The sequence below is a fragment of the Helianthus annuus genome, chromosome 16, assembly GCF_002127325.2.
Source record: "Helianthus annuus cultivar XRQ/B chromosome 16, HanXRQr2.0-SUNRISE, whole genome shotgun sequence".
NCBI lineage: Eukaryota > Viridiplantae > Streptophyta > Magnoliopsida > Asterales > Asteraceae > Helianthus > Helianthus annuus.
In genome coordinates, this window is record NC_035448.2 from 185,775,997 (window position 1) to 185,801,833 (window position 25,837).

At 34.6% G+C, this 25,837-nt stretch overlaps 3 protein-coding genes across 4 annotated transcripts; all 3 read left to right on the forward strand.

Moving 5' to 3' along the window:
- The first annotated feature begins 240 nt into the window (after positions 1-240).
- LOC118488002 (histone-lysine N-methyltransferase SUVR4-like) lies at positions 241-4,506 on the forward strand. Its single transcript, XM_035984966.1, has 9 exons — positions 241-379; positions 1,241-1,463; positions 1,558-1,687; positions 2,049-3,130; positions 3,649-3,911; positions 4,008-4,074; positions 4,144-4,194; positions 4,285-4,381; positions 4,470-4,506. Exons 2-9 carry the CDS (start codon positions 1,269-1,271, stop codon positions 4,487-4,489), a joined length of 1,905 nt encoding a protein of 634 aa, XP_035840859.1. The 5' UTR covers positions 241-379; positions 1,241-1,268; the 3' UTR covers positions 4,490-4,506.
- Positions 4,507-12,518: 8,012 nt separating this feature from the next.
- On the forward strand, positions 12,519-18,165 carry LOC110882381 (probable inactive histone-lysine N-methyltransferase SUVR1). Of its 2 annotated transcripts, none has more exons than XM_035984967.1 (8): positions 12,519-12,664; positions 14,574-14,781; positions 14,865-14,979; positions 15,596-16,820; positions 16,910-16,976; positions 17,065-17,115; positions 17,192-17,288; positions 17,882-18,165. In XM_035984967.1, exons 2-8 carry the CDS (start codon positions 14,587-14,589, stop codon positions 17,932-17,934), a joined length of 1,803 nt encoding a protein of 600 aa, XP_035840860.1. In that variant the 5' UTR covers positions 12,519-12,664; positions 14,574-14,586; the 3' UTR covers positions 17,935-18,165. The 2 variants fall into 2 exon arrangements, with proteins under 2 accessions (XP_035840860.1, XP_035840861.1); XM_035984968.1 differs by having other exon boundaries at positions 15,605-16,820.
- A 1,402-nt stretch (positions 18,166-19,567) lies between these two features.
- Positions 19,568-23,312, forward strand: LOC110882391 (E3 ubiquitin protein ligase RIE1). Its single transcript, XM_022130425.2, has 5 exons — positions 19,568-20,106; positions 21,664-21,768; positions 21,974-22,106; positions 22,189-22,350; positions 22,952-23,312. Exons 1-5 carry the CDS (start codon positions 19,613-19,615, stop codon positions 23,102-23,104), a joined length of 1,047 nt encoding a protein of 348 aa, XP_021986117.1. The 5' UTR covers positions 19,568-19,612; the 3' UTR covers positions 23,105-23,312.
- The last annotated feature ends 2,525 nt before the right edge of the window (positions 23,313-25,837 follow it).

Sequence of the window (25,837 nt, forward strand, 5' to 3'; positions counted from 1 at the left end):
CCCTAAGGGTGTTCTTGTTTATATGATCTTTCATATTACGGATTTCATCCCTCCTAAATTTTATTTACTATACACTTCAGTTCTCACGGATTTAATCTCTAAATTTATTTTTCAGTCCTCATTATTCACTTGAAATATAAATTGAGACTTAAATGACTATAAATGCACCCAGGCCACTTGGACCATTCATGTAATTATTTCAGATTTTCTATTTTTAATGGTAAAATTAAAAGGTCATCTTTTTAATCATTGTCCTTTTTATCTCCCTGCATTTTTCATCTTTCCCCAGGCAAAATCATAACTTAAATTTGAAGGTGAATTATTTTTTTTGATCAAGTTCATCCAAAGACTCAAATCCCAAGTTTTCCACTTCTCTTTTGTAAGTCTCCAACAATTCCTTTCTTGGACTAACACTAAGATAAATTTCATAAATATTTTTGATGATCTAATTTCACTCTTAAAACCTAAAAATACAGCGACGATTTGACCTTCAAGCTGCCACATTTATGAAATATTTCTTTTGTTTTCCAGTAATATCTGGTTGCTGGATCGTTGATGATCATTGATCATTGCATTACTTGTGTTTGTTTTATATATTACACGCTAACATGTAGGATCATGTATCTTCATAAAACTACTGTTTATGTTTTATAATTATCATTTTTCTTTCTTCTTTGCCAACAAAATGTTGGTTTTTATTACAACGGCTAACTTAGTCTATGGGTGCACACGAGCCGAGCTACTGAACTCAGCTTGAAAAAATGTTTGAACGAGGCGAGCTTAAATAAGCCAAGGCCCGAGTTTCACGTATCGGCTCTCGAGCCGCCCGTGAGCCTAAATGAGCCCGTTAGTTATATAATTTTTAAATAATAATAATAATAATAATATTATTAATAATAATAGTTACTTTATATAAAATTATGAAAAGTTAGTAAATTATATATAAAATATTAATAATTTATAATTAATATAAATAAATAAATGATAAAAAGTAAATGAGCCGAGCTCAAGCCTAAAAAGCTACATGCGAGCCGAGCTTGAGCTTTAGGAACAATGCTCAAGCCGAGCTCGAGCCTAGTGATAGTTGAGCTTGCTCAGCTCGACTCGTTTCCTGCTTTCAAATGGACACCTTTGTCGAGGAACATTATTTTGTACACGCTTGGTACCACTAGTTTACAAGTGGTTTGATACTAATGTTAGTTAATGTTTGAGATACTAATGTATAGTTTGTTTTATTAAGTGTTAAGGGTGGATTTTGTTTACTGATCATGGGACCTTCAAAACAATATCTGGAGAATTTTAGACGAGCATGCAACGCGATGAACCGTTATGGCATATCTCGAGCAACAGTAAGATCTACATTGAAACACCTCTTGAAGGTATATGATAAGAACTGGAAGTATATAGAAGAAGACAGCTATAGGGTGCTTCTAGATGCTATTGTTGAACCCGAAGGCCCTAAGGTACTCGATCAATTTGGTAAATGTTGATCTTTTTACGGCAGGTTTATATTTTGTAACAAAATGGCCGGTTATGAATTTATGATATGATATGCAGAAAATGGAAATTGTGACACATGGCTTCGAGTTTATTGATGAACCTGAAGAAGAAGACGACGATGATGATGAAGAAGAAGAAGAACCACTAATAAGAAGGCCTCGATTGAGAAGCGAACCCACATCTTCAAGTATGAATTTATGATATGATATTCAATCTTGGATATCTATTTTGTTAGAGTAAAATGTCATTTTCGTGTCTTACGAGGTTTGACCACTTTTGTGACTTCCGTCCCTGAGGTGCCATTTTCATTAAAAAAGTTTGAAATCTTGCTGTTTTCGTCCCTGAGGGCCAAATATCGAGGGACGAAAGTCGCAATAAATTGTCAAACTTAAGGATGAAAATGGCAATAAAACACAAACCTGAAGGACTAAAATGCACAAAAAAGCCATTTTGTATGGAACAAGCGAAAATGACTAAATCTCAAGGACGATTTTGGCATTTTACTCATTTTGTTAAAATGATTGATTATTTGTTTAAAATATGCACAGATCCTGCATATTCATGCGAAAATGGTGGAATGTTGAGTTTGGAATATAACAAAACGGACAGCGAGGCGAATAAGAAAGCAAATGAGTACGTGGATGGGGATCTACCGCGATCGCCATGTTCCTCTGCGGTTGATATAGCTTCTTCTTCCAATGGTGAAGTCAAGTTCACCTTTTCCATATGTAAACCTCCTCCTGGATTCTGTATTCCAAGTCCCGATGCAGTTACGAAGCGCGTTGAGGATATATATCGAGAAAAATTCCAAAGTCTTGGAACGGGATCTTCTCTCGCTCAAGTCTTAAAACACGTATGCAAATGTTTCATGGAACACCGGGATGCATTAGATCGTGCTGGTAACAAGCTCCCGTCTTTTGGAAACTTTAAGGAAGCTGAGAAACAAGGTGGTCCCGTTACTGATCCAATCCAGATCCCACGTTTTGGTGTTTCAAGTGAATCTGATCGCTGTTTAAGTGGAAAGTTAAGGAAGCAACAAATGGTTGGAATTGATGAGTTATCCGGTTCTAGTAGGTTGACTAAATTTTCAAAGGAGCAACCAACGGTTGACCTCTGCGGCAAGCACTACTGGGTGGCTGATATAACCCGCGGTTTGGAAACACACGAAATATCATTAGTTAATGAAGTTGACGATGAGAAACTACCTACGTTTACCTACATTCCGATGAATGTTAACTATAAGACTGCAAACGTGAAGTTCATGCTTGCGCGTATATCCGATGAAAACAGCTGCCCGAATTGCTTTGGTGATTGTTTATCCGGTGATGTACCGTGCGCTTGTGCTGTAGAAACCGGTGGTGAGTTTGCTTACACAACTGAGGGTTCAGTGCACGAAAACTTTCTTACGAAATGTATTAATGTTACTTTAAAACCCACAAAAAAGGACTACTTTTATTGTGACGATTGTCCACTTGAGAGGATGAAGAAGAAAAAGACAAATCGATCGCAATCTGATTCGTGTAAAGGCCATTTGGTGAGGCGATTTATAAAGGAATGCTGGCATAAGTGCGGTTGTGGTTTTAACTGTGGAAATCGCGTTGTTCAGAGAGGCATTCAAGCAAAATTGCAGGTTAGTTGTGAACTTGAGTAAAACGCGATTTTTGTCCCTGAGATTTGGCTAGTTTTGTCCAAAGGTTTGTTTTTTCGCATATGGATCCAAAAGGTTTGAAATCTTGCCATTTTCATCCGGCTCGTTAAGTCCATCCATTTTTCTCTATTAAGTCAGGGGCATTTTTCGTCTTTTTTTTTGTTAACTTAAAGGGCAATTCGGTCTTTTTCACATTATGTACAAGCATTTAGCAAAATGTACAAGTATTCAAAAGACCGGATTGCCTTTAAGTTAACGAAAAAGACGAAAATAACCATGACTTAAAGGTGAAAAAAGGATGGAGTTAACGAGCCGGATGAAAATGACAAAATTTCAAACCTTTTGGATCCAGATGCGAAAAAACAAATCTTTGGACAAAAGTCGCAAAATTGGCCAAACCTCGGGGACGAAAATGGCATTTTACTCTGTGAACTTTCACAAAATTTTTCATTTACCAAGAGTTGGGGACTTAACATTACAAGTTTCTTGTATTTTTTCAGGTATTTATGACACCCGAAGGAAAGGGTTGGGGACTTAGGACTCTTGAGGACTTACCTAAGGGGACATTCGTATGCGAATACATTGGAGAAATCGTAACAAATAGTGAGTTATTTGCACGAAATGAAAAGAACAAAAATGAAGTGCATACATACCCTGTCTTATTGGATGCTGATTGGAGTTCAGAAGGTTTTTTAAAGGATGAAGAGGCCCTTTGTTTGGACGCCACATTGTTTGGAAACGTCGCACGCTTCATTAACCATAGGTATTTATATGCACGTTACACGTTTAAATAACTCCAAACTTTTACCGCTTTTTTTTGGTATGCATCGACTGAAAATTCATTTGGTTGGTTTGATAGATGTGTGGATGCTAACATGGTTGAGATCCCTGTTGAAGTGGAGTCACCGGATCACCATTATTACCATGTACCACTTTTTAAATATTAGTTATTTATTGTGCGAGTAATTAATTTACTTCGTTATTTGAGTTTGCAGCATGCGTTCTTCACTACTAGGGAGGTAAAAGCTATGGAAGAATTAACTTGGGTAAGTAGTCATGGGCTACTATGAGTTTATGACTTATTTTACAATTTTAGGATGATGTTAAGCAAGCGTGTGTTTGAAAAATGGATCCAGGATTACGGTATTGATTTTGATGATGATAGTCACCCAGTGAAGGCATTCCTGTGCAAATGTGGGAGTAAATTGTGTAAGGCAGTCAAACGCAAAAAACGTAAGTCTATATTTCACTTGGGTGTATATACAAACAACATTTATACGCCATGTTCGAGTGATTTTTTTTATGAAATGACGTGGCACAGGAAATAGGCGCAGCCAGTGACAAACAAGTAATGAACTAGTTGTATGTGAAGGATAGATGTGAAGCTTTTGGTAGTGTTAATAGTTCAGAAGTAGCTTGAAAAGGTACCTAATGCAATTTGCATATTGCTTTTGGTTTTGGCTTGCCACAACAGTAATAGTATGCTTGTAGGTAAAAAAGTTGCATCCTCCAAAACAGTTGTGACCTTTTTTGATCTACAACACAATATGGTATTATTATGGTTAAATATGGAAACTTAGTTATGATATTTTTTGAAGAAGATAATGAATGATTTAGGGGTTTTCATGGTGTGGTGGAGTTGGTTTTGACGAAAATTCTAGGCCTGGCCACTAAGGTTTTGGGAAATGACAAACCAAAACGGGTAGGTTGGTGGGTTTGAACGATTTTTTGTTTTTTATTTTTCTTTTCAAAATCAATAATGTCTATTAAAATATCAATATAATAAAAACTAGTCTTAAGTCCTTCTCGTTGCGAAGTGATGGGCGTCAAACCATGGTAAGTAGCAACAAACAAACACTAAAATCGGAAAAGTGTTGTATTTTTAACATCAAGTGACTCACGTGACATAAAACGTAGACGAAGTCGAATTTATACCGACACGTATTAGAAAGTTGAGGGGGTCAAAGTGATATTGTATATAGTTTTTAGAAAGGCGGCGGCAAGATGGAAATTCGGTTTGTACCGGTTAAGTTCGTCACTGTGGCAACAAGAGTTAGAGGGAGGGACCTGATTGCGAGCAATCGACAACCTTAGGGACGGGAGTGTTGAATTTTTTAAATTGGGGACTAAACGTGTAAGTGAGTGCAAACCTGAGGGACGTAAATTGTACATTACTCTGAATGTTTACTTGGTTATTTTATGCTTGCATCTTTCGAGCCATGTGTGATGCCAAAGTCTTTGTTTTATTAAACATTACTCTGAATGTTTACTTGGTTATTTTATGCTTGCATCTTTCGAGCCATATGTGATGCCAAAGTCTTTGTTTTATTAAAACTAATAATTAAACTATACCCTTATACAATTAGCAACTTAGGTTGTGACCCATTTGTTTAAAAGTCACACCCTTTAGTTTATTTACTCACACCCTTTCATTATATACTAGTATTAAGCCCATGCGTTGCAGCTTTTGTCATAAAACTGTGTTAAGTACCAGTAATACTATACCAGTATTAGCGACCACTAACACCGAAAAAGCTCGTAAAAACAAAATAAATAAAAACGGGAAAAAATAACGCCGAGCGAAAAGAAGACGTAAAATCTTTGAATCACGCACACTTGTTGCTGAGAAACTAAACTGAAACGTAAAACATAGAAAAAAACAACTAAGTCCATCCAGGACCCGCGTGTTGGACGAACTTGTCAAACACAGAAAAATAGATGTGACGCGACGGGCCAATCAAACGGGAAAAAAATATACGAAAAAATGTTGAACCCCACACGCACGTTGCGGTGCGTTAACTCGCAACATTTAGAACGAAACGAATAATTTGGGAAAGATGATAAATATGGTGGACCAAAATCGAAAATAAAAAAGAGTTGGGATTAAATTGCAAAAGATGAAAAATTTTGGGTTAAAAGTAAAAAAAAATAAAGTGTCTAAATTGCAAAATTAAAGTTATTTATTAATTTTAAATAAAGATAATGATAAAAATAAGTGATATCTATATATTGGTTATTATTTATTATTAATATTAAAAGAAATTTATTAAACAAATATAAATAAAATTTATGAGGTTAAAGAAGAGAATGTCATGTGGTATTATTTGTAGTCTTTTATTATAAGTTCGATTAGATTATATATATTTTTAAAAAAGCACCGCTTGATTTGAGAGGCATCGATAAATTCAAAATAAGGCACCGATTCATTCAATTCAAATATATATGCAACCATATGTTGATACGATGTAAGGAAAGGCAAAAGGTACGTCGATATAAATGAACCGTCCCCAAAAGATGCACCGCAAGAACAAGTAACCGTAAACAATCATGAAATTATCTTCCATTTTTGTTATATTATATCTTATCATACAAAACAAAAAAAAACAACCAACCCACATCACCAAACATTGTGTGTTCTGACATAGCATCAAATAACTGCTTGACCCTCCATTCAAAACGTCGTGATTTTATCGGTGGTGAAACATGTCTTAACGGAACCGACAAAAAAGCTAAATAACCGTCGTGACATGCCGTCGAAAAAAAAACCAAACCAATGCGTCTCCTCGAGCCGAGAAGCCACTTTTTCCACCGTTTGCCACTTTTCACACCCTATATAAACCCCCACCGCCACCATAACCGCCGGCCTTGATATCACAATCTGAACATTTACAGCCCCGACCAACGACCGTTGCCGGAAGCGAACAACATGTCTATATCTTTGTGACCCAGCCTCCGAACCCAAGGATTTGTTGCAGATCAGTTTCATGTGTGGTCCATGTGGAATATATGAAGTCACATGCATAATCGGTAGTTGGAGAAAAGAAAGTCAATGTTCTTTTTGAAATGTTATTTTGAAAGAAGAAAGAAGATGAACATTGAGAGTCACAAGAGAGTGAAGGTAGGAATATTGGTGGATTTATGAATTTTTTTATCAGGTTACTTTTATTAGATTCTTACTAATTTTTTTTTCAAAGCATACAAGATTTTCACTATTTTCTTCAATCTTTTGCCAAACCCATTCCTTTTGTTAGATTCTCACTATTTTTTTTCAAATCATACAAACCGAGTAGGTTTCTGGGAACCCCAAAACACTCCTGGATCCGTCCCTATAAAGGTTTTTCCATCTTTGCCAAACCAAGGGGGGTTTTCAGGAACTCCAAAAAACCCCTGAATCCGCCCCTAGGAAGAAAAATAAAATGGATTTGAATTTAGTAGGGTGGAATGAAAAGCATCTCGAACCTTGAGATTTTATTGAAAATTGTAAATGAGTTTATATTACTATTACTAGTATTAAGCCCCTGCGTTGCAGCGTTTGTCATAAAACTGTGTTAAATAGTAGCAATATTATACCATTGTCAGCGACCACCAACACTGGAAAAGCTCGTAAAAACAAAGTAAATAAAAACGGGAAAGAAAAAACGCCGAGTGAAAAGCAGATGTAAACTCTTTGAATCACGCACGTTCGTTACTGAGAAATTAAGCCGAAACGTAAAACATAGAAAAAAATAACTAAGTCAATCCAGGACTCGCGTGTTGGACGAACTTGTCAAACGCAGAAAAATGATGTGACACGATGGGCCAGTCAAACGGGAAAAAATATACGAAGAAATGTTGAACCCCACACGCACGTTGTCGTGCGTTAACTCACAATATTTAGAACGAAACGAAAAACTTGGGCAAGATGAAAAGTATGGTGGACCAAAATTGAAAATAAAAAAGAGTTGAGATCAAATTGCAAAAGATGAAAAACTTTGGGTAAAAGTAAAAAAAACAAAGGGTCTAAATTGCAAAATTGAAGTTATTTATTAATTTTAGATAAAGATAAGGATAAAAATAAGTGATATCTATATATTGGTAATTAATTAGTATTAATATTAAAAGAAATTTATTAAACAAATATAAATAAAATTTATGAGGTTGAAGGAGAAAATGTCATATGGCATTATTTAGAGTCTTTTATTATAAGTTAGACTAATGGAATTAAAAACAAATTTATTTCATCATTTACGTTCAAAAAGAAAATAATTTTAATTCACAAGTAAATATTAATTTTCATACAAACAAATTAAATATGTACAACAATTTTATATCTAATAATTACTTACGTTCAAAAGGAAAATATTTTTAATTCACAAATATTAATTTTCTTACAAACAAATTAAATATGTACAACAATTTTATATCTAATGATTACTTTTTTAAAGTTTTTATAGTTATTGGATTTTGTGTGTATGTTCAAAAATATTTAATTAATTATAAAGTTTTTTGGTTCTTAAATACATCCCATCGTCCTTCACGTTTTAATAATACTAGTGGAATTACCCCACGTATTGCGGCGGGAGTTTGGACTGACTCGTTTCGCTTTGTTACAGTAGTAACACTCAATGTAGCAACCGAAAAGCAACTACTAATGCTTGCATTGTAAGTCATGGGTCGTATTTGGTGGTTATTTATATAATTTAATTAACAAATTGAACGTTTTAACAAAAATTAATACTAATATAATGACTCAATTAATACCTAGATTTATATGTTTGCTTAAATTTGAGTTATTTTGATTTTCTTTACATGATTGATTCTCAGTTTGAAGACAATTTTGATGTCTTTTGCATTTAAGTTTATTTTGTCATGTCATCTATTTTCTTTTATAATATAGCATATAACTTGCAATTCTAAGCTTATATCATAATATATTAACCATATAATTTTATTTTGAAAACGAACAATTTTTTTTAAAAATAGATAACCAATTAATATTCATTCACACACAAAATCTTATGAATGGGTTAAGAAACTAAATAAATGAAGAACTAGTTTTTTTTACTATCACCGCGTTGCGGCGAACGTCTTTTGATGCTTAGTCTGTGTTTACATGTGTTTTGAAATCACCACAAACGTGTTGCACACGGAACTGCTGACAAGAATAAAAAGAAAATATAGAAGAAAAACATTAAAAGATAACTAAAAGAAAATCATCCAAAAAAGTTGTATGATAATGATATTGTTCGTATGAAACCTGTGGTAAAAAATGAGCAAATGATACTGGGTACCAGTACCGAATTTCCCGAACTAAAAAATCTTAAGTAACAATTCGGTACGACTATTGGTGTTCCTTGTACTGGTTTGCTACTGGTTTTTACCTTCATATACTGGTACCGTAACTGGTATTTTCGGTACTAGTACCAAGGTTTTGAAATCACTACAAGCGGGTTGCGCACGGAACCGCTGACAAGAATAAAAAGAAAATATAGAAAAAAACACTAAAAGATAACCAAAAGAAAATCAACAAAAAAAGTTATATGGAATGATGTTGTTCGTATGAAACCTGTGGCCAGAGATGAGTAAATGATACTGGGTACCGGTACCGAATTTCCCGAACCGAAAGATCTTAAGTACCAATTGGTACGACTTTTACCGGTTTTTACCTTCATATACTGGTACCGTAACTGGTATGTTCGGTACCAGTACCGATTCGATATTGGTTGGCACCGAGCTCATCCCTAACCCTGAAACGAAAAAAAAGAAATCATTAAAAATCGAAGAAAATCAACAAAAGAAAAGTTGCACGATACCGTTGCTCGTACGGTGCTCGTGACCAGGGATGGGCAAATGGTACCGGGTAGCAGTACCGAATTTCCGAACTAAAATTTTCAAAATCAATTCGATACCGACTTTTGGCGTTTTCTGTACCAGGTTAGTGTCAGTTTTTACCTTTATGTACCGATAACTGTACCAGTATTTTCGATATCAATACCGATTGACACAATCTTATACAACTTAAAAGTAAAGAAGATAATAAAATCATTAAAAAAACTACATATTATCCATTCCATTCTATTTGTACATACAATACTTAATTCACTGTTCATTCTATCTTCTATTTTAAATTAATAATTAATAATTAATTAATAATTAATTAATTAATAATAATTAATAATAATAATAATTAATAATAATAATAATTAATAATAATAATAATTAATAATAATTAATTAATAATTAATTAATTAATAATAATTAATTAAATTAATAATTAATTAATAATTAATAATTTAATTTAATATATGTAAATATGCACCGTCGTTTTTATATTTATTGTTTTCTTCATGTGTTATTAATTTTTTTTTTCAGATTTATATGAAAGAATCTATAAGGTTTAGTAATTTAATTAGTTTCATCTTTAGGTATGCTGAATATTTGGTAACTCATTAAAAACTATATTACTTTATTATCTATGGACTTATTTGTTGATGTAATAAAGTAAGAATTTATATAACTCTAGAAATCCTTTTGCTGTAGGAGTCGATTTTTCTATTTATATCTTTAAATTAAGTTTATTTAATTTATATATTTTAATAAGTTTTTATTGAATCATAAAATTTTCTTAATGTGTTACATAAAATTAAGAATTCTCCGTATCTCATATAGTAATGCTAAATAGATTCATAATCAACATCCCGCTGCAACGCGCGGGTTGCATCAACTCGTTAATAAGATAAAACAAATTGTGAACACTCTCAACTTAACATAGCAAGAATGTTTGGTCGTTAACAACGTGTTTAATATAAATTGTTGTTAATGTATTACTTACAGATGTAGTTATATAGTATATATGTTCAACAAAAAAGGAAAAGAAAAACGATGAGATATGTAATATGTTATCTTCATTTAACTTACATTGTTGTGGTTATTTATTTGAATTGATATATTATTTCTAACCTATTTATCTTCATATTAACAACGAAAATTTACATTACGCAATAAAAAATTTATACGAAAAAGCTGATTTTCCGTATAATATATAGAATATACTATATACGTGTACATAATGAGATTAAAGTTGGATAAACGATAGATACGTGAGGCAAACCTACATAGAGTGGGTCGGATCCCCGGACCCCAATCTTTTTAAAAAGATCAATAGATCTGATATATTAAATATTTCAACAACTTCATAATAATAATTAGTGGATTCATGTATATATATAAATACAAATACAAGTAAACAACTATTATACGCAAAACTAACCAATAATACAAACTTTGTGATTTTCTCATATTTAAATACAATGATTATCAAAATATATTTGGAGCCATTTCGAAGGATATTATATGCGACTCCAAATAGATTTTGAAGAATATACTTTTTTTTACGCTTTATATGTGACTCCAAATAGATTTCAGACCGGGGGGACAAAAGTTACTATACAATGATTTATGTACGTGAGTTACATATAAAGCGTTTCTGTGCTTATTTTTACGTATGGTTTCGGTTGATGAATGTTTTGGCAATAGATTTCATGCAATTTCTGATGCATGTTTTCAATTGGTCTACATTTTGTCATAAATAATATGTTTTCTCTAGATGATATAAATTCGAATTACTTTAAGTTTCAACCCTGCCCGCAACGTGCGATACCATTTTTTAACTTATATAATATTATTTTCTTACGTGCTTTATTTAAGTACGTTTCCCATTTGTTTTTTACGTTAATTTTTTTTGGTAATAAGTGGTGAAATATAAAATGTTTTCGTGCTTATTTTGTGTATGTTTTCAGTTGGTATACGTTTTGACGTAAGTTTTGCTCAGAAACGAGTCGGTCTGACATTTGACGATACAAATTCGAGTTACTTTAAGTTTTGAAGCCGCCACAACGCGCGGCATGTCATAATTCTAGTGATATATATTTTTGAGATAGTATCTATATAAGTTTATATTGTCTAAAAATTATGAAGTCAACTTATTAATATTAGTAATCCAAGCCTGACTTTTTATGATATTAAGCATCTACGAAGAATGTGCGGATTGATGGGTCCATGCAAGTGCTGCTCGAATGGACCGCAAAGCAAAGCGCGCCTTTGAACGCCCCCTTTCTCCTTTCACTGTCACATAATTTTCTAAAGACGCTCATCTCCACAAATCCCATTTATCATCCACATTGATTGCCATCATCATTATTTGCAAGGATTTGCCTTTACGATGGCTCATGGTGCTATAAACTGAACAAGTTTGACCACCATTTGTCATTTATTTCATGGGGGCTCCCTCGTAGAGTTGAACTCATGAGATTGGACATTATTCACTCATTGGTCCACCTAAACTGTAAATGAGGTTCACTATTCACTCGCCTTTCACGCACGCCATTCCATTCACAACACCTTCTTTGGCGCCCCTTGGGGGGGGGGGGGTTGCATGTTGGCGGCTTTCAAAGCTTAGGCTCCTTCCGATTAAATTGTGAGAACTAAGAACCAAAATTGTAGTAATAAAAAAGTCTAGGGATCAAAACCGCAATAATAAATATATTATAAGGACCTTCTAGTAGTTATTTCTATTTTCAAACATAAATTAAGAGAACAAACTTTTTGTTCTCTGTCCCTTTGATTTCCCTGCTGCAATGGTTTTTCACTTTTTCTTCACAGCTGTGGTCTTGTTCTTCCTCTGATCTTCACCTTTACTTTTGAAGTTCTGTTCTTCTTTCTCCTTGATTGCTCTGATCTTTGACCATCACCAGCAAGGTAACCCTTCAAATTGCATTACTAAATTTCAGCATAATTTTGACACGTTAAGGTTATTTTACAAAATGAAAATTTGGTCATGAATGTTTCTAGGATTATGTTAGTAATAATCGAGGAGTGATGAAGTGCTTGAAGCTTAATCTCATACGTCCAAACTCAAATAATAATAATAATAATTATTATTTTTTATTTTTTACTTTTTACAATTTGATCTGAAAATTGGTGATCAAGTCCTGTGAAACCCATCTGATAATTTCCCACAATGAACGAAGATTACATGTTTGTGTATGCTATGTGGTTGAAAATATACTCTAATGATGGTGTTAATTTTTCGTATGTTTAGGACTTAGGTAATGATGCTACACAGGTTCCTCAAAATCTTAATTTTTTTCTTTCCAAATTTATCCCAAACGGGTGTGTGTGTGTGTGTGTTTTTTTTTTTATTTTATTTTAATTTTATTTTCAGTTTTTATGGATCTATGGATGTGTAGCTCTAATCAACGTATTTGTTGTTAGTATTTATAGGTAAAAGATTCTTAAAGTTATGGTTATTTGATGTTTTGAACTGAAAGTATGAACAACAAAAATATATGATTCCATTTAGGGGATTGTTTTTCTAAAGAAAGGGGCATATATTGTTTAATGATATGCCTTTCTGAGAATTTACTAAATGGCACTTAACTGATACTTCTTAGATTTATTTGATTGAATGGATCTAACCTCATTGACACCAACATGGGTTCGAACAAAACAATGATCTGATTTCGGCCAATTTAGCTAGAAAAAAAATGGAATTGAGACGATGATATTATTCACCATCTTTAAAATGGGCTGGTCAGACCCATACCCAATTTTCTCGAAACCTGTTTTGACCTGAACCAAAATAACATTTCTTAAAGCGATCCTTTCTGTGTACGTGGTAGTTAGGCAGGTCAGTAGGGGTGTAAACGAGCCGGGCCGAGCCCGAGCTCGGCTCGTTATGTTTTTATGAAGCTCGAGCTCGGCTCGATTCGAGCCTACTAATTTGAGCTCGAGCTCGGCTCGCGAGTAAAACCCAAAGCTCGAGCTCGGCTCGGGCTATTTTAAGAACAACCTCAGACGAGCTAAAAACTCGACTTGAGCTCGCTTCGATGTCGCTTAAACGAGCCAAAGATCGGCTCGAACTCGGCTCGCCAATGTTATCATCATTATTATTATATTATATAAAAAATAAATAATTTTTTGTTTGGGCTCGCGAGCCTAAACAAGTTTTGTATTTTAGGCTCGAGCTCGGGCTCGATAACTAAACGAGCTCTATTTCTGGGCTCGAGCTCGGGCTCGTTAAAGCTCGGCTCGTTCGAGCTTTTAACCGAGCCAATAACGAGTAGCTCTCGAGCCTCTGGGCTTGTTTACACCCATACAGGTCAGGTAAGGGGTGAAAATGGTTCAGGTTGAATCGGGTCTTTTTTAGAACTTTTAGTAACAAACCAGACTAGGTTAACCCACAAACAATTTTATTTTCTCTTAAAAATAACTTGAGCATCAATTTTAAACTTCGTTTTAAATAGCACGAGGCGCTCTGAGGCGTTTAGTTCCCGAAAGCCGAGGCACGAGGTGAGACTTCACGTACGTAAGGTCTTGCTATATGTACACACTATCAGACATCTTCATCAAGTAGCCCTTAAATGAGCTTTTACTCAATGTTCATTCTTCATTATGCATATTTTATTTTATTGTATATTGTGGCTAAATGGGTTATATAAAATTATAATTACAAGATTGTACTGTACTCATGTATGTATCTTCATAAAAATGTTTACGTTTCTTCTTCAAACGATTAAGATATGATTGCCATTTTTCTTTCCTTAGCGATATAATGTTAGTTAATGTTTGAGATTCTAATGTATATCTTGTTTTATTAACTGTGTAGGTTGGATTTACGGATGGCACCTTCCAAGCTATATTTGGAAAAAAGTAAACAAGCGTGCAACGCAATGAAGCGTTATGACATATCTCCATCAACAGTAAGATCTACGTTGAAACACCTCTTGAAGGCTTATGAAAAGAATTGGAAGTATATCGAGGAAGACGACTATAAGGTGCTTCTAGATGCGATTCTTGAACCCGAGGGACCTAAGGTACTCGATCAATTTGGTAAATATTGTTCTTATTATAGTTGGTTTGTCACTAAACGATTATTCATTAATGATATGACATGCAGGAAATGGAAATTGTGGAACATGGCTTCGTATTTATTGATGAACCGGAAGAAGAAGAAGAAGAAGAGGAGCCGCTAAAAAGAAGACCTCGATTGAGAAGCGAAACCACATCTTCAAGTATGTTTATGCAATTATGCATAGGGCCGCAAACGAACCGAACGTTCAGCGAACAGTTCGTGAACCGTTTGCAAGAAGTTCCTTTAATAAATGAACAAACACGAACAAGAAATTTCGTTCGTTTAGTCAAATGAACGAACATGAACAGAGGCCGCTTTCGTTAATTATGTTCGGGAACGTGTTCATTTATGTTTGTCTGTGTTCGATAGTTCATTAGTGTTTTTTGTTCATAAATTTTATTTAAAAACTTTAAATTTCCGACAACTAAAATACTTAATAAGTATTAGTGTATTATATATTCTGTTCATGAGTGTTTGTTGGTGTTCGTTTGTTTCAATTTATGTTCATAACGTTCGTTTGCATTCCTTGCCTAAAATTAACAAACGAACACGAACACATTCATTTCCTTAACGAACAAACACGAACATAAAATCTCATTCGGTAAGTGTTCATGAACAGTTCGTGAACACATATATTTCCTTAACAAACGAACACGAAAAAGTTCTTGTTCGTGTTCGTTCAGTTCATTTGCATCCCTATTTATGCATCAACAATGCAACTAATCTTAGATATTTATTTTGTTAAAATGATTGATAATTATTTGAAATATGTAAAGATCCTGCAGGATATTTACGAGAGAATCGGGGAAATTTGTGTTTAGAATATAACAATTCGGATACCAAGGCGAACAAGAACAAGAACAAGGATGTACCGCTATCGCGATGTTCCTCTGAGGTCGATATAGCTTCTTCATCCAATGGTGAAGTCAAGTTCACTTTTTCCATATGTAAACCTCCTCCTGGATTCGGTTTTCCAAGTCCTGATGCGGTTACGAAGCACCTTGAGGATATATATCAAGAAAAATTCCAAGCTTTTGCAATGGGATTTTCTCTCGCTCAAGTTTTAAAACAAATATGCGAATGTTTTATCGAACAAGGGAATGCATCAGATCATGTCGGTAACACGAACCCATCTTTTAACAACGAACCCGAGAAAGAAGATGCTCCCACTACTGATTTCCCAAGATTTGTGGTAGCAAGTGAATTCGAAGATTGTTTTATCGGAACGTTCAAAAAGCAACAGATGGTTGGTATCGATGAGTTGTCGTGTTCAAGTATCTTGACTACGATTCCAAAGGCGCAAGCAACGGTTGGGCTCTGCAGCAAGCACTACTGGGTGGATGACATAACTCGCGGTTTGGAAAAACGCGAAATATCATTAGTTAACGATGTTGATGATGAGAAACCACCTAGCTTCACCTACATTAAGACAAATGTTAACTACGACACTGCAAATGTGAAGCCTATGCTTGCGAGTATATCTGATGAAAATAGCTGCCCGGGTTGCTTTGGTGATTGTTTATTCCGTGAAGTACCGTGTGCTTGTGCTGTAGAAAAAGGAGGCGAGTTTGCATACACAACTGACGGTTTAGTGGATGAAAAGTTCCTTGAAAAGCGCATCGATATCACTCTGCGAAAGAGAACGGAATTCATAAAGGAATGCTGGTATAAGTGCGGGTGTGGTTTGAGCTGCGGAAATCGTGTTGTTCAGAGAGGCATTCAAGCAAGATTGCAGGTATTTATGACACGTGAAGGAAAGGGTTGGGGACTGAGGACTCTAGAGGACTTACCTAAGGGGACGTTTGTATGCGAGTATGTTGGAGAAATCGTAACAAATCGTGAGTTATTTGAACGGAACGAACTCAACAAGAATGAAGAACATAGAAGATACTCTGTCTTATTGGATGCTGATTGGAGTTCAGAAGGTTTTTTAAAGGATGAAGAGGCCCTTTGTTTGGACGCCACATTGTTTGGAAACGTCGCACGCTTCATTAACCATAGGTATTTAATTACATGTTACATGTTTAATCCTAACTTTTACCTGTTTTTTTTTTTTTCTTAATTGAAAATTTGTTTGGTTGGTTTGATAGATGTGTGGATGCTAACATGGTTGAGATCCCTGTTGAAGTGGAGTCACCAGATCACCATTTTTATCATGTACTGCTTTTAATTATTTACTGTGCTTTACATGTACATGTATTTATGTGTTCAATTAATTGATTTATGCCGTTAATTGAATTCGCAGCACGCGTTTTTCACTACTAGGGAAGTAAAGGCTATGGAAGAACTAACTTGGGTGAGTAGCGATGGGCTATTATGTCATTATTTGTTAGTATGATGATGTTAAGCCTGTGTTTGAAAAATGGATGCAGGATTATGGTATTGATTTTGATGATGATAGTTATGCAAGGAAGGCATTCCGGTGTAAATGTGGAAGTAACTATTGTAAGGCAGTGAAACGCTATAAACGTAAGTCTATATTTCACTCGGGTTTATATATATATATATATATGGGAGGGTTATCTGGAGAATGCTAACTATTGCGAGAACAGTGAGAACGAATGAAAAAAAAAATCAAATCCAATTTTTTTAATACAAACCTCATTGTAATTAAATACAACATCAAAAAAAAAAAAAAAGAATTTACAACGTCAAATAATTCATTTCCCCTCTCAAAATCACTCTTATTAGAATTTTCACACATGTGTAAATATAACAAATTTACACGTGTAAATGGCAAACTTACACGTGTAAATTTTCTTTGTTTACGAATTCACGTAAATTTAAACGTGTAAATTAAATTTCTAACATTGTATTCGAATAATAATGATAAGTTTAAAAAAAATTGAATTTGAATTGTTTTTGACCAAGTTCCCGTGGTTTTTTCATTCGTTCTCACGGTTTTCACAAGATTCAGCGTTCCCATTTAAACCTTTCCGTAATATATATATAGACACACACACACACACACACACACACACACTACACTACACTACACTTAAATGCCATGTTCAAGTGATAATTTAACATAATTTTTTGTTTTATGAAATGGCGTGACACAGGAAGTAGGCGTGGCGTGGCCAGTGGCAAAGAAGTTATTGTAAGGGTGAACTAGTATTAATTAGAAGAATATAGGTGAACCTTTTCACTAGTAGCTTGAATGCAATTTGCATACTGCTTAGGTTTTCTACTTTTAGCTGAGTTTAATCTATCTCTACTTTGAATATTAGAGTAATTATCTAGTCTGAATATTAGGATAGTTGAGATTATCATCATCTTGTAATATTTAAAGAGTTGAATGATAGTTGATTAATTATATGAAAACCTCTAATTTTATTATTAAAAATGTAAACTTGCATATGGTTTTATTAAAGATGAAGATGAATATAGGGGTTTCAGCATACACATATGTATTATTTTTGTTTTTTTTTTTCTCAATAGTTTTTATATGTTGTTATAATTAGTATATTTTTAATTCATATTATATAGGGTTTAATTTAAACGAGTCAATGAGCCAACCCCAGCTTATAGGCTTAGCTCGTTTACAAACATCTCTTTTCGAGAACCGAGAATTTTCAAGCAAGCCACAAACTAACTTTTCGAGCAATGATCAGGACTACTAAAGTACTAAAAAGTCATCCAATTCTATTTACAATGAGTCACCCCATTGTCAATTTTTACCTACACAAATGTTGTATAAGCAAAAAACTTATTACAAAAACAAACATGTAACATTTAAAGGTAACTCCATATTTGCACATTTTGTGGTGAGCCGTGTTGCATTTGTCATGCACGAAGGTTTAAAATTCTTCTAAACTCAACTACATTTGGAAAATCTAAGCTCACTATCATGACCATGCTTTTATTTTGCTATTTGAATATGCGTTATCCATTAGTTCAACGACTCTTCTTTTTTGTCACAACAAGTGTGGATTTTAAACTCTCTTCGGTTATAAAACCGTCTAGATCATACCCATCATATGGTTCTTCAATAAATTGATCTTTCACACAAAATTAACTAAATTAACAAAAAATGGAATTATATTATACTATACTATATAGCATTTGTAAGTGAGATGAACAATACACCTTTTTGATTGGTTGAATTAATATGTTTTTTTTTTCACTTTAAGTCAATACTAATTGTAAGTGAGATTAAGTTTACACCTTTTTGATAGTGAGATTAACAATACACCTTTTGATTGGTTGTATTAAATATGTTTTTTTTTTTTTTTACTTTAAGTGAGATTAAATTGTTTTCACTTTAAGTAAATACTATCTGTAAGACCGCCCGTAATGGGGCGTTTAAAAAAAAAAAAAAAAACGCTCGAAAACGCCCCCCCACCCATTATACCCCGGCGTGATTAAGCGTTTTTCGACAAAAAAATTGGGCCGGCGTATTTAAAAAAACGCCTAAAAGGGCTTGTGGCAAGGGTTGACTGACCAATGGGGAAACTTTTGTATTATTTAATTTAAAAAAAATCATTGTGTAATTAATGGAAGGGGCGTTATTGGGCCTTATTCCCACTACACCACTTTTGTAAAAACGCCCAATAATGTCCCATGCTGACTGGACTGCCACATGACAGAAAACGCCCCAGGGTTATATTCATAATCAAAACAACACAACTTCATACACTTCTCTTTACATACTTAATAAAATCGATGTCACCATTATCGTCACAATACCGAACCTTAGGGGGTAAAGTGAAACTATACTGTTTCCCCCCTATATCTAACTAGACGGTTACATTTTCAAAACAGAATCAGTACTGTTATCATTCTGTTACACCATGACGGAGATTGCAACGTCGGTGCCGGAGCTCACCACCGTAGATGAGCCGTTACTCTCTCCAACTCAAGCCACCGCTCTCGCACCGTCCGCCGGAGGAGATAGACCTCCGTCGAGAGTCCCTATGCTTCTAGGTCTTTTTGCCGGCCGCCGTGGAGCATCAATGGTAGTTCGCCAGAACGTAGCGCTACAGCTGGAGGATTACCGAGAGGCTTGGGGCTATTCGCTTCCAGTTGTGGTTATAGAGACGCTGTGGAACCTTGCGTTTGTTGTGGTTTCGTTCGTTACATTGTTCTGGATTGCGCGGGAAGAGGATAATGCGGAACTTAGGGTTTGGATCTGCGGTTACTCGATGCTGTGTGTGGTTAATGCGGTGCTTGTGGTGTTGGAGTATATGAGGAGGAATGGAGTAATCGCAACTGCGCCTAACTCAGTAACGCTGACTATCACTGGTCCGAGATATGAGAACGAGTTAGAAGATCTTCATCCGATCCGGTAGATTTAATTCTGAATTTCATTTAGTTTACATTTAATGAGTTTATGCTGCTTTCAATTCCGTAACTAACGTGCTATTTGCCTGCTGTAGTTAAATGTAAGCTTTTGATATACTTATTGACCAAACTAAAAGTATGAAATGATAATTGCTAAGCTTATAATTTACACTAATTAGTTAGAGAATATGAAATCGGTGAACTATAGCCAGTGGCGGACCCAAAAATTATTTTTTGGGGGTGCGAACGAAGGGTTCAACCAAATTTTCAAGGGGTGCAGTCGAGATTTTTAACTCGAAAATACACTAAATTTTTTTTTTCAAGGGGGGCGCCCGCCCACCCAAGCCAAAGCTTGGGTCCGCCAATGACTATAGCTGAAGCTTGAAGAGAATAATATCTGGTTGTGGCTCAACTTCTTATATAATTTTCGGATTTTTCTGTTGAAAATTTTATCAGAGACTTGAACCTTATTGGATCCAAATTGAAATCCTGAGAATGAATAATTTTCTAGTTTAGTCTAGGATGGAAACTGTTTCAGAATAAGAAACGAACTGGTCAACTACATATACTATTAATGCGATTAATTCTCTTTTATACCGAAGTATGTTTTGACAATAGTTAAAGTCAATTTTATATAACCAAACATGAGATAATTAGAAGCATGTGGACTTCTGACTTCATTGAGGCTCTTTGAAGTTAACAAGTTTGATAAGCTCAACTTGAGTAATTAAGCTACCTGATTCTTGTAGTTTATGGAATTTTTGGGAAGGTAAATTCTGTTAGGAAGGAGATGTATCTGATTGCTTTCAGTTTGACTTGCTTCATAAGAATGAACCTAATGTAAGTCGCGTGTTTGTGGTGAGAGTAACACTTTAAGCTGCAAAATTATAGCATAAGCTAGTGATGCCTCAGGCATGTCCTAGGTAATTTATTTTCGCCCCAACACAATCCTTTACTTTATCAAGTCCTAAGAAGAATGTTGACTTTAACAAATAAAATTGGTGCATCATAAGCATGCGTTTTCAAGGATCATGTAGTGAATCAGACGGTAGAGATTTTACATAGGAAGAACAAATATCTTGAGTAGGATTAACTGATTAAGATAACAAATGACTTTTTTGAATGTTCCTTTTCACAGTGTACCTATTTATGTCTTAGCCTAGCCTTTTAAAGCAAGTTAAATGTTTATGCAGGGTCATTGATCTGATTTTTGAGATAACTGTCTTCCTTGATGTTTTTGGAAAGATAGATAATCCCTATGTTCCACAAGGATGACCATGGGCGGATCTTAGAAGAGCTCTGGCAGGGCCACGGCCCGGGCAAGTTTTTCGACCGTAGTGCTAATTTTCCGCATTTCGATCGAAATTTTTTATATATACTATGTTTGGCCCGGGCTTGTCCGGGCTTTTTTTAGTGCCCGTGTCTTTCGGCCCTGACACGTTCAACGGGCAAGATCCGCCACTGAGGATGACACTATCATTTGACACTATACAAAAGTTTATGGAAGCAGTTGATTAAGATATGACTAAAATGCCCTAATGGTGTTTTATATTTTGACCAGAAAATGTGAACTGCTTACTACAGTGATCTATTCCATGTGGTGGGCGCTTGGCTTCGGTTGGATGCTCTTTACTTACGATCATCATGGCACTCCACTTCTATTCTGGTATGTCTTGAACCTATATAATAGCTTTGTGATCATTCATAAACAGTCTAGAAAAGAGTTTATAACAATACATGTGTCGGTGTATGAAGGAGCTTAGGGAACTCAGTGAACTTTATGTTTCTTTTAAAGTATGAAAGGATCAATCCAAACACCTTTGGACGTTGTTTAATTTTTTTTTCTTAATTTGTTTTTTTAATGATGGTAGGTTGACTCTTGCATTTTTGGCTACCGACGTGTTCTTTCTTGCCCTTCGTATTATTCTGTATATTTTCCTCTCAGCCGCCTTTTGTTTTTGCTTGCCCTGCATTATTGTCTTCATGCACTACATCAACAGCCAGGTGAAATAGATAAAAACCATTTTATATTTGGTTTAATTTTGTTTCTTGCTGATTTTTACAACTATGTGAATTGAATACACAGGAACGTGCATCAGAGGCTGAAATCAGCAGCCTGCCCAAATATAGATATGAAGTGTCCAATGGTGACGTTGGGCAGCCTGATAATAGAGCATGCAGAATGATCCCTATGGGGACAAATGGCCAGGACTTCTCCACTGAGCGTGTTCTTCGAATTGAAAATGCGGTATATATTTTCTCCCACTGATAAAACGATTGCGTATTAATTACCTAAGTTAACTTTGAAGAGGCTTTATGCAGTGGTTGCGGTTTCGACCCATTTATTTATAAATGTGTCAAAATGGTTGTGTTTTATCTTAAATGGGTCAAATAAAAAAAGGTAAAACGGGAATGGTTCAAACGGGTCAACTGGGTGAGGGTCGTGCAAAGTCTATTAGCGCATACAATACCTATCTTGTCTTATTCTAAGGTTTATATTATTATTGTAATGATAATAATAATAATATTGTTGTTGTAAGTATAAGATGTATATTATCTATGTTAAGAAACAGACATAAATGTTTAAAGGTGTATAATTATATTATTCCATGTGACCGCAATCTGTAATAATATCATTCGAGGTAGCAAAATGTGTGAGTGAGTCGGACTGAGTAACGGGAAAATGTGTGATTCTTTGATTCAGTTCAACTGGGTTTGACCCGGAACAATTCTTTTCAATATTTTTTTATAACTTGCTCTATTTTATTGGTTCTAAAAGCTTTATTTTTTTTTCAAGTTGTATATTTAATGTTGGCTGATTTATATTGTTATCTTCATATGTTTTTCAGGACTGTTGTATATGTCTTTGCCAATATGAAGATGGGGAACAACTTCTTCTACTTCCTTGTGACCATCACTTCCATTCTACATGCATTGTGAAATGGCTAATGTTAAAGGCCACTTGTCCCCTATGCAAAGTACTTGTTGCACCAAATGAATAGGTTTAAAGAGTACAGGTAAAATCCTAAAGAGAAATATAGTCTCGAACAAGGTTAAAGAGTACATGTAAAATCTTACAGAGAAATATAGTCTCGACTAACTGAACTACAACCAAAATAAATGGTAACATCCTATAGGCTATAAGTCAACAAATTTTACGTACGATTAATATAGTTAGTTTTGTGAATCATGGTTCCATATTGGCTTGAATCTCCACATGATTACCTTGTTTTTTACAATATTGATTTGTTGGAAATTAAGAGAGGTTATATGGATCAACCAAAGAGGCTTCAATTTTTACAGAGTAGTTGCCTAGAGCTCTTAAGCAACAATTAAGGTCCTAATTTGTGACAGGAAGGTCATGGGCATGAGTAGCCATTCTATATATTGGGTCATGATCATAATCATAATGCTGCCAAATGTTCGTGTTCATGGGTTGGCGGACCAATCACGACGCGTACCCAAATGTTGTGTCAGGCACATGAACCAGAACACGACAAGTAGTTGACATGGAGATGACATATTTTTATATTTAATATTATTTTTATACATTTTAATACTTTAAAATTACAAATGTGCATTTTTTTAAACAATTATGTTTGAAGGGTCAAGTTATTCTACAAAGGCTTCTAATTGTAAGAAGTGTAAGAAGGATTTATAGAGTGACAAGTGTCCAATAACCTAAAACTAAACCCACTACATCACCACCAAAAACCTAAACACCCACCCCCACCCCACCACCACCCAAAAACCTACCCCCCCCCCACCCCCCAAAAACCTAAAAAAAACCTAACCCCCCCCCCCCAACCCACCCTCCAAAAACCTAAAAAAACCTAACCCCCACCCCCTAAAAACCTAAAAAAACTAAACACCCACCCCCACCCAAAAACCTAAACCCCCACCCCCTCGGCAAAAAAAAAAAAAAAAAAAAAAAAAAAAAAAAAAAAATTAGGGTGGGTGATGGGGGGGGGTTTAGGTTTTTGGTGGTGGTGGATGTTTAAAGTTTTTTTTTTTTTTTTTTTTTTTTGTAGTGGGTTTTTTTGTGTAGTGGGTTTTTTTAGGTTATTGGACACTTATCACTCTATAAATTCTTCTTACACTTCTTACAATTAGGATCCTTTGTATTTGATCCTAATCCTATGTTTGAAATATGCCAATTCGTTTTTGAACTTTTGAATTCTGGCATAAAAATAAACCCGTAAGTTCGTTAGATAAAACACATTTACACTAAACCAAGCTCATGATTTTCATGATAGGTTTGTGTCGTCTAAAAAGTTAGAATCCCTAATCATGATTCTTTGGCCCACCTGTAGGGATAAGTCATGCAAAATAATGATTGGCGGAAATTTCAATTCCTCTATGTATGAATGGGTTGATCTAGTGTATGTTTATGTGTATCGACCCCAACTATGAAACAGAAATGTAGCAAAAATAGTCAGCTAGAACAGTCTTCCGAAGCGTAATATGGTAGCATACTACACATATATATTAGTACACTAGTATTAAGCCGCTGCGTTGCAGCGGTTGTCATAAAACTGTGTTAAGTAGTAGTGATGCGTGTTAGTGTATATATGTTTTTAGATATATATTTAAGCCCTTTTTACACTTTTAGCCAAGTTTTAAATTTATAAAACACGATATTTACTAACACTAAACACACATATGGGCAAGTGCACCCATCGTGGACGTAGTATAGTGTTGGTAAGATACCGAGGTCGTCCAAGGACACAAGAGCTTTTAATACCGGTTTATCCTCAACGTCTAATCAAATCAAAAAGGTTAGAAAAATGTTTTAAACTAAGAAAAATAAAAATTAACTAAATGCTGAAAATAAAAATAAAATAAAAACAGATAGACAAGATAAATCACTTGGATCCGACACGTGTATTAGTATAACCTTTGATTATTTTCGCACTTTTGCACTTGTTTAAGAGATTATCTTAGTTATTGTAGTAGGCCCCTCTTTTGAAGGCGACGTTACCCTCAATCCAAGTAGTGAAGTCTAGTTGTATTCTCGTTACTCTTTGGTGGATTTGGTAAAGGTTCTAGATTGAACTAAGGAAAAAGCTTATAGGGGTTGTTCTGTAACTGTATTTCATGAGTCAACCATTCGTCTATGTCGAAAGGTCGCGAATGTACTGAAAGGTTTGGAATAGCTGGTTCTAAGTTCATTGATAGTTGTGTTTCATTAATATTCTTGATAGTACTATAGTCTGTTAATGTAAGGTCTAATTCTTCTTGAGATGGTAACCCTTTAATTTGCCTAGAGCTTTCCCCAATGTCTATTTTCTTGGGCTTGGGTTTCTTGAGAGGTGAAGCATCAAATTCTATAGGTTCTTCTCTATCTGGTATATATCTATTGAAATCTCTGGAAACTTCTACTCTTACTGGATAGAGATTTAAATTCTGAAGGGCATCAGACAAATCACTCATGCTGTTTAAAAATACACACACAATTTATTAAATCAGAATTTATAACAGATTTTGATTTTATCTACCAGAACAACTAGAATTTAAAGCACCCTATGTTTTATTTATAAGTTTATTTATTTACGGAATAAAGCTTCTAAACTGTAGATAATGAAAGTACTAAAACTTTGGTTCAAATTTATTTAAAAATTTGTATTCATTGCTACGTTGACTAGTATATAAAGATCTGTCCATACTGTATACAATTAATCAGATAATAAAACACATAATCACAAAATAGCAATTCATAAAATTAAGTATTTTCT

Excerpts from the sequence above, each read along its gene's own strand:
- LOC118488002 (XM_035984966.1), top strand. The coding sequence starts at position 1,269 with ATGGGACCTTCAAAACAATATCTGGAGAATTTTAGACGAGCATGCAAC. Across the intron at positions 4,075-4,143 it reads CGGATCACCATTATTACCAT|CATGCGTTCTTCACTACTAG; the intron begins GTACCACTTTTT and ends TTGAGTTTGCAG. Across the intron at positions 4,195-4,284 it reads CTATGGAAGAATTAACTTGG|GATTACGGTATTGATTTTGA; the intron begins GTAAGTAGTCAT and ends AAATGGATCCAG.
- LOC110882381 (XM_035984967.1), top strand. The coding sequence starts at position 14,587 with ATGGCACCTTCCAAGCTATATTTGGAAAAAAGTAAACAAGCGTGCAAC. Across the intron at positions 14,980-15,595 it reads AAGCGAAACCACATCTTCAA|ATCCTGCAGGATATTTACGA; the intron begins GTATGTTTATGC and ends AAATATGTAAAG. Across the intron at positions 16,821-16,909 it reads GCACGCTTCATTAACCATAG|ATGTGTGGATGCTAACATGG; the intron begins GTATTTAATTAC and ends TTGGTTTGATAG.
- LOC110882391 (XM_022130425.2), top strand. The coding sequence starts at position 19,613 with ATGACGGAGATTGCAACGTCGGTGCCGGAGCTCACCACCGTAGATGAG. Across the intron at positions 21,769-21,973 it reads GGCACTCCACTTCTATTCTG|GTTGACTCTTGCATTTTTGG; the intron begins GTATGTCTTGAA and ends TAATGATGGTAG. Across the intron at positions 22,107-22,188 it reads TGCACTACATCAACAGCCAG|GAACGTGCATCAGAGGCTGA; the intron begins GTGAAATAGATA and ends TTGAATACACAG.